Below are 8,592 nucleotides of genomic sequence, written 5' to 3' on the forward strand. Positions count from 1 at the left end.
GTTAATACTGAATGTTTAACATTATATTCATTTCATACATATACTTCGTAGACATCCTTAATCTCTAATAACTCCATTCTGCTGTCTGTTGTCAGTGTTTATTTGTCTGAATATGGCACTTATCACATGCTGTGTGGTATCGGCGTTTGGTATCAGGGCATTTTAACGAGTACAGTACGAGTACAGGAGCTCAGTATCGGTATCGGTGCATCCCTAATTTTCATTAAAAAAAAAACATTCAGCCACTTTTGATAAATTGAAAATATTCAGACATAATCAATAAAATAACCATATTTTATATTTTTTGCCTACACATGGGGCTTGCAGGGCTAGAAATACCGTTAACACTGCTGTTAATCATGGTTGGCAATGTTAAGGCCGGTTCACACCGACAAGAATGTTCGGCACAAATATTCGGTCCGATTTCGGACCAAAGCACAAAACACAGAGAGGCTGAATAAAAATGCGGTTTCACTCTCTGACAGTAGATGGCATTTATAAAAGCTGAAAAACACCAGCTGTTCCAGTACACAAAGAGCTGCGTTTTTGGTTTCTGTCATGGCAAAGGAAATGAGTCAAACAATATATACATGTTTTCAAACAGCCATTCAGATTTTTGTGTTTACTATGGTGTTTGTTAACCAAATACAAGAGTACAGAGACAAGCGAGCCAAGCTGCTAACTGACAATCAGCAAAATAATCTGCGAGTGCCACCAACTCTAGTTTTATGTAACAACAGCGGCTCTGGGCAACTGACATAAAGCATGAATCCTATTGATTGACCAGGTTTTTTTTTTTACCAGTGCAATGGAAAAGAGATTAGAACACCTCTCCATAAAAAAATCCATTGCATTGATAACATGAACATTTTTGTGCTGGTCACACATTACTGGTCGTTCATTCAAATTAAAATGTTTATGGCAATGAATTTTCGCACAGAATATTTGTGTTGGTATGAACAGGTTTTTAGCATGTAATGAACACAACAGCCACTACAGCTGTAATCTGTTAAAACAACCACTGATAGCCCCGACAAACTCATCACAGCATGTTGAGTCGAAATAAATGCTGGAATGACTAAGTAATTTCTCTGACACACTTGAAGTCACCAACTGGTTCTTTAGGTCCTGTTTTGAGTCTCAGTCTTGCATTACTTTGTGTCAGATAGATCACACCCATACCGTTGTGCTGTTCTCAGGAGGTTTCTCCTGTCAAACAAAATGATGAAATTTTAAATGGAAATGAAATTGTGCCATAACACTACAGTTTAGCACATAAAATATGCTGTTTTGTCGAGATATGAAATCACATTTATGAAGGTTTTGCATCATACCCGCTGCTGTTGTATGTAGACCACTGCATCATGAATTGTAACAAAAATATGCTGAGGATTCATGTAGTTCATCAGCCCGCTGGATGTGAGAATCTTCAGTACACTCTCTACAGGAGAAAGAAAATATTACCCTCAGGGAATTGTTTGAAAGGTTTGTTTAAGTATACAGTATTTGTGAAAACTCACCATTGCAGTTAGCCAGGTATATCCGTACTCCTATCTTCTGGCAATCCATGCACATCTGTGGCAGGATATAAGTACCGTAAACATAAGACATTTTTCATGACAATGTTGATGGGTGTCTAAACAAAACCTATACAGTCCGGCTCACCTGTATGAATAACCGAGCTCCAGCAACATCCACGAAAATGACACTGCTGCAGTCTATTAACACAGCCTCGACTTCACCCTCAGCCATCTCTGCAGTAAACAATTAAAGAAAAGAAATGGAGGTGTGAAACAACTGAAATAAAAGACTCTTTAATGTGATTTTTGGTATTACTTGTACAAGTGGGAATGCACCTGATCTGAACAAGTCATTCTTTGAAGAAAATGAACTGTCTGTAACTCCTTGTTCCTTGAAAAACAATACAGTTATCCACTCAGATGTTTTCTTTAAATAGGTTATTTTGTTGTTGTTAGAAGAAAATCTCCAAAATATCAAGGCAAAGACATATCAATTCAATAATACAGGCCTGAATACAAGTAAAGCATTTCAGAGGTTATGAAAGCAAAAAGCCACTAGATTTTAAAACCACTTAAATGCAAGTAAAATAAAACCACAGCAACAGCTGACATTAAACGTATTATTATCTTAATAAACAATTCTTCCACCAAGTAATATAGTTCAATAATCTAATTATATAATTACATGCAACATGGCTCATTAAAGGGATAGTTCACCCAAAAATTAAAATTCTGTCATCATTTACTCACCCTTTAATCTTTAATCTTAACTATATTTTAATGAAATCTGAGACGTTTCTGTCCCTCCATTGAAAGTTTAGACTTCCAAGATCCAAAAAGTTCATAAAGGCATCATAAAATGAATCTATATGAATTGAGCAGTTTTATCCAGGTCATGTGAAGGAATATGCTCACTTTATATGATGAACAGATTTAATTTAGGCCTTTTTTATCTAAACAATGATAAAAACACATCCATAGGGCACATGACATATGGCGAAGTGCAAGCTCAAAAGCCTAAATTAATTATTTTGGGATCTTCTTTGGGAAGTTTTGGTTATCTGGACTTTCAATGGACAGACAGAAAATATAATATCTTATTTTTTGTTAAAAAAATTAACCACATTCTTATGGTTTTGGAACATCATGAGGTTGAGTAAATGATGACAGATTTTTAATTTTTGGGTGAACTATGCCTTCAACACAGAATGTGCAGCTGTGCATTTACAACAGCTCTGAATGTGGCTTATGAACATTCAGATGTAATGTAAAACATAAAATGCCTAACCCTAATCCATTTTTTGGGGTAAGTAAGCTAAAATAAACTCCTAAATTTGAGGAGCATATTACAGATAAACTGATGGATTGATCATCTTACTACAGAGCTAATGGCCTCTCTCTCTCTCTTCTCAATGGCCTTCAGGGCTTTCTCTCGGCTGCGTATCCTCTCAGGGGTGAGGCCCAGAAGCTGAGTCATATCAGCCTTAAAAAAGCTACGGTTCCCATAGTAGATGGGCCCATTGTAGGTCAGGATCTTCACACCAGGGATTTCATAGCACTACAGTACAGAGAGATGAAGAGGGTATAACCGCGTCGGCAGTTACGCAACACAGATGTGATTAAATGCAGCAATGGTTAATCGATTTAACTTCCAAAAGCACAAGGCCCAGTTCTAATCATAGTAAATTACATTACGTGTGGTAATAAGAAAAGAAACTTAATATGATGCCTGTTGACTCACTTTATTATGGTTGTCGATGGATCTGTAAATCTCCGTGTTGGCAGCTCTTCCTAACACAGAGCAGTTGGCCCTGAAAACAGAAAGTTTACTATGAGTTCAGGGACATCTTTTTGTCTCAACTTTATCTCCCCTTTCCTTAAATGTGAATTTCATATCCGCCAGGAGAGGAAGGTTGTTTTGGAACACAGGGTCTGTAAGGGATACTGGTTCGCTGTTTTTATACAGCCCCTGAGCTTTGGAACGCATAATTAAAGGATGTAGTAAACATGATTATTAAAGCAGATAAATACACAAATCTAATTAGATAGTTTCAATCTCAATTATATTATGTACTCAATACCTCGTTCCACTGGGGCTGCTCTAGTTGGATTGATAATATCATTATCTCTATACAGCCAGAATGATACACACACTCTAATTCAGTGGTTCCCAATCTTTCTCCCAGAGGATCCCTTTTTTACATGTTATATGTTTCAAAACCCTTATGAAATCTAAGCGTACGTTTAATTAGATTTATACAGAAGTACCCTAAATCCATGGACAGTTTGGTTATTATTAAAATATTAAATTACACAACAATTCATGTTTAATGTGAAACCTGTGCATGCATTTCTTCAGCAAATACATTCAGGAGTAACTTTATTGCTTGCTATACAAAAATCATTTCGCGCTTCTAATATGTTACATGCTGTTGTTTTGATCATAAATAGTTTGGAAAAACATGCTTAGATTTTTTTAACAGGTATAGAGCTAAATTCATTCTACCTTTAGCCATATGGTTTTAATCTATTTTTATTCATATATTTTTTCATAATCTATTATACTTTCTTTTCTAACAGAATATTTTTTCACTCATTTGTGTGTTTATAGCACAGATTAGAGTGAAATCATAATCATTTCCTCCTAGTGCAGGTTATGACCCTGAAGTTAGTAAACCTTGCTCTAATTTATACTAAATATCTCATGAAGTGAGTATATGAAAGCTCAAGTAGTCATAATAGAAAGTGTCAGTATTTTTACCTCTGTGTACGACATATAACTGTCATCATTGAGAAGACCACTCCAATGGCCAGGCCCAGGTCTACATTTAGCACAACTACTGACAGCCAGGTCACAAGCCACACCATCTGTTCAAACATACGTAACAAGAATTGAAATTAATCAGCTGGACTCAATGTCATTCAGAAATTAAACATATTTAGCGCTCATCTGGGAACGAGTGGTGGTAAAACCGTACAAAATCAATTTTGCTAATTCGCCAAAGGTCTGGGAGATCCTGAAACAGCAGGAACATCTGTCTCAGGCTGGTCACATTTATGCATGCAAGCACTGCCTGGATGAAGAGAAAGGAGAGAGACAGTAATGCTAAAGGTTATATTGATAATTCCTTAAAAAGAGTATGAAATCCAAAATTACCTTTTTTTTTGTTACCAAATGTCTATGACCTATAAGTCAATATTTACATTGATTTTGGTGCATTTATCAGACGCTTTTATCCAAAGCGACTTTCAAAATAATACTCAATACTGTTTCATTCTGAAATATGTCACATTAGAAGATAAATTCATTGCAAATGTGTCTTACCTTGGGTAGAAAGTAAAACAGAGGTCCTATTAGCAGAAGTACAATAAGAACAACCAGACTTGTGAACAGTCCTGCGAGCTGTTGAAGTACAGACAAAGGATATTATTGTATTTAACTCCTACTATGTTTGACAATCTTGTACAGAAAAATAGTCAACTTACACTTCTAGCAGTAAACATACTGCAGTAAACATTCATTATATTATCTCAGCGAGACCTTTACTGCATAACATTGCTTTGTTTTCTAACATGGAATAAGAACAACTCAAACAAACCAGTACCTGTGTGTGACCTCCGGCACTCTCCAGTATGTTTGTGGTGGCCAGTGTAGCTGAATTGGGGAAACATGTGAAGAGAGATGACACAGTGTTGGAGATCCCATGTGCTAGAAGCTCCTACAACAAAAATGAAAGAACATTGTTTTTTGATGATGATTACAAATCTATGCTCAACCAGTCAAACTTTTCAGATTATTAATATAGTATCTACCTGATTTGGATCAATGGAGTATCCATGCTTATCAGCATAAATCATGGCTAGAGATACAGACACAGCGTAAGCAACAAGGGTGATAGCAACTGTGTCACCGGCAATTTCTGGAACTGTCTCCAATGCAGGCAGCCGTGGCTCGGGGAAGCTGAAAAGTAGTAAATATTTAGCTTTAAATTATAGTTAAACTGCAGGATGTACAGTGGTGGCCAAAATTATTAGAACACTAGTATCTTCAGTCCCTCAAACTTTTAACAGTACTGTAGCTTTGCAGGTAGGTCTCTCTATCTATATATTATTTCAAATATATATATTTAAAAATAATAATAATATATTACCCTGCTGGAATATGTCCTACTATCTGTATGTCATATTTGGAATCCAGGGAAAAGGCATATGTAATTCCTGTTGCAATTATTACCTGCAAGAGCCACAAGAGAATGGAAGATTATTTTTCACAGTGCAGACAACACTAGAAATAGGGTTGATGATGAAACTCTCATTATACTGGACTAGTTGTCTGGTGAATGACAAATATTTGTACAAAAGTTCATTTGCTTATTTATGTCAGTAATTCACAGAGATGTTCTAAATCTTCTAAATATCTGTTGAGGAGTGCAAACTCACAGTGATGATCTCCACGGGGATGGGAGTGCGCAGACGCTCCCGAAAGCGTGAGTTGACCTCTTTAACTGGCACCAGAACAGCCAGGCAAAGCAGTGAGATCACCAGCTCAGCCAAATTAGTGTGGGGCACATTCTCCATCACTGATGCCAGAGTCTGTGGGTTTAAAAGGAGCTACTGACTCATTTGTGCCCAGTAATAGTGAGAGATACTACAGTGATATTTATAGTAGTTTTAACTAATTATTACACTAGTAACCAGAACAGAAAAAACAGTCTGTGTTCCACCATTAAAAAGAGAAGAATTTAAATGGAATAAGAATTTAAATGGAATAAGAACAACTCAAACAAATTTAAAAACCTTAAAAAGAGAGAAGGCACCAGCATATCGAGGTAGCCGTAATCCCAACATGCTTTGCAGCTGTGAGACAGTCACATGGAAGGCGGCTGCACTTGTAAACGCCTTAACAATTGGTTCTGAGAGGTATGTGGAAAGGAAACCCAACTGGAGCCCACACATGCAGAGCTGGGACAATAAAAACAAGCAACATGCTATCATAATTCTGTAGTCCGAGTCTAACATTTCATCAGACAACAAACTGGTTAACTAAAACACATGGATGCGATGTGTTTAAATACAGCAACATTTTCTTACCATCATTATGCCTGAGAGAAATGCTACAGCTGATGCCACCCCAATCCTCTGGGCCTCAAACTCTGCGGCTTCTGGGCTACTGGAGTTCAGAGTGAGTGGGATGGGAACTAGTTGCTCCACCACTGAACCAGTCATCAAACTCAACACAGCAAAGGTACCTACAAAAGCCAAACTCTTGAAATGATATTTCATTTTCTTGGTTAAACATGACGGACACTGGCTAAACATGGTTGCAGATTAATAACATTGTAAATATTCGAGCACTCTTGGGAATACTGGTATCCAAAATGTGATGAACAAATCTGTGGAAACTTTGTGGAACCACAGTTTTTCCACAGTGCTAAACTCTGGTAAATGAAAGTCTTTTACCTGTAGAAACGTGGTGGCCAGTGCCGAAGAGCATATAGAGAACTACAGGGAAGAAGGAAGTGTAAAGGCCATAGACTGGAGCCACTGATGTCAACAAAGCAAAGGCCATTCCTAGCAAACAAACAGTATGTTTTATCATTTATGGTGTCTTGAATATGGGTCAAATACATGATGCATATTTCATCTACTAAATTAAAACTACATTCAAATTTAAATTCAAAGACTTATTTTTTTTCTTTCACTAAAACGAATTCCTCGAACAAAGCTGGCAATAAAGCTCATTCGAATTCTGATTAAATATGCAGTTTCTATTATGAATATGTTATCAATATCGGAATTATTATTGTTGTTTTGTTATTATTAGTATTTTTATTAGTAGCAGTATTTTAATCGGTCAACAATCTTAAACTGATCCCCACACGTATAACGAACACATAGGACGCCATATTGCTGTCATGTGACAAGGAAAGTTAAATAAATAAAAAAATCACGTATATGTTTATCCGATTTATTAAATGTTTTGTTCAGGGCGAATCTACTCCTAAGAAAACGTCGATATTTGTTCTAAAAAATCTCTATATATTTCATATTAGTATATTATATTTCAAATATATATATTTTTGACAATAGAAAACACCTTTTTAAAGTAATTATTAACTTATACTCACGTGTATTCAAGTCGCAGATAAATTGTTTAACTCCTCTAACGTGATGGTTAAGACTTTATTTAGACTATTTATTTATTAATTAATTTGAAAATGTTACGAACGTTTTTCACACAGTGTGAAAATGTTCATAACATTTTCTAACTAAAAATTGTATTATTAAAAACATGACATATTATAATAAAATATAAAAAAAATGTGTATATAATTTACTTGATGTATAATTGTATAGGCTAACGAATTTTTGTATAGGCTACTTTTTGAGTTTATATCAAAGTAGCCAGCCATAGGCCTACAGTGTTTAAAAAATTTCGATTCAATACGTTTCTCTCATCAAAGTCGTTGTATCGTTCCAAAACTATGTTCACGTGAATGATCCTAACCTGGTTTTATTTAATAACTTTTTTTCATATTCTCGAACCATTTCTTTCTCTTTACCAGCCTATTTCATAGCGTAAATTAAATTTGTTTTTTTACCTTGGGGAATGTGTACTATTCCAACGGTCAGTCCCGCTATGATATCTCCTAAAAGCCATTTCTTGAGCTTGTATTTTGGCAGCCAGCTGCACACGGGCAGTCTCTTCTTGAGCAGGTGAAGGCAGTCCACCTGAGAGCAGCTGCATCTCTGCGCCAGTCTGTCGCGGAGCCGCTCTCTCCCTCTAGACTGGTCTTCCGTACCATACGTCTGTCTGAAGCGATCCTCAGTGTATATATTTCTATATACGGCCACTGATGCGCTCATCTTGAACTAAAGTGTTCTTCGGAGAGCAAGGTAAATAATCTTCAGAGTTAAACTGCTCCAAACAAGTGCCCAACCCCTAATTTATAGCAGGAGTCGCTGGAATTTGACATCAGGAACAATTGTATTTTCCTGTCAAGTACTGGAGCCAATTGAACACCAGTCTTTTTTTTTTTTTTTTTTTTTTTTTTAAATAGCAAAACTGCAA

At 36.2% G+C, this 8,592-nt stretch overlaps 1 protein-coding gene across 1 annotated transcript; it reads right to left on the reverse strand.

Moving 5' to 3' along the window:
* Positions 1-256: 256 nt before the first annotated feature.
* LOC107708797 (solute carrier family 26 member 10-like) lies at positions 257-8,470 on the reverse strand. The gene is made up of 18 exons (XM_016513107.1): positions 8,123-8,470; positions 6,981-7,091; positions 6,612-6,769; positions 6,318-6,482; positions 5,961-6,113; positions 5,672-5,754; positions 5,334-5,481; positions 5,126-5,239; positions 4,846-4,923; positions 4,499-4,594; positions 4,282-4,388; positions 3,262-3,331; positions 2,899-3,078; positions 1,857-1,911; positions 1,666-1,754; positions 1,521-1,575; positions 1,335-1,441; positions 257-1,209 (listed from the first exon to the last, which is right to left on the reverse strand). Exons 1-18 carry the CDS (start codon positions 8,385-8,387, stop codon positions 1,171-1,173), a joined length of 2,073 nt encoding a protein of 690 aa, XP_016368593.1. The 5' UTR covers positions 8,388-8,470; the 3' UTR covers positions 257-1,170.
* Positions 8,471-8,592: the final 122 nt, after the last annotated feature.

The sequence above is a fragment of the Sinocyclocheilus rhinocerous genome, unplaced genomic scaffold (assembly GCF_001515625.1).
Source record: "Sinocyclocheilus rhinocerous isolate Xijiao unplaced genomic scaffold, SAMN03320098_v1.1 scaffold1406, whole genome shotgun sequence".
Taxonomy (NCBI): Eukaryota; Metazoa; Chordata; class Actinopteri; order Cypriniformes; family Cyprinidae; genus Sinocyclocheilus; species Sinocyclocheilus rhinocerous.

Excerpts from the sequence above, each read along its gene's own strand:
- LOC107708797 (XM_016513107.1), bottom strand. The coding sequence starts at position 8,387 with ATGAGCGCATCAGTGGCCGTATATAGAAATATATACACTGAGGATCGC. Across the intron at positions 6,114-6,317 it reads GTGCCTTCTCTCTTTTTAAG|ACTCTGGCATCAGTGATGGA; the intron begins GTTTTTAAATTT and ends TTAAACCCACAG. Across the intron at positions 5,755-5,960 it reads TCCCCGTGGAGATCATCACT|GTAATAATTGCAACAGGAAT; the intron begins GTGAGTTTGCAC and ends TGGCTCTTGCAG.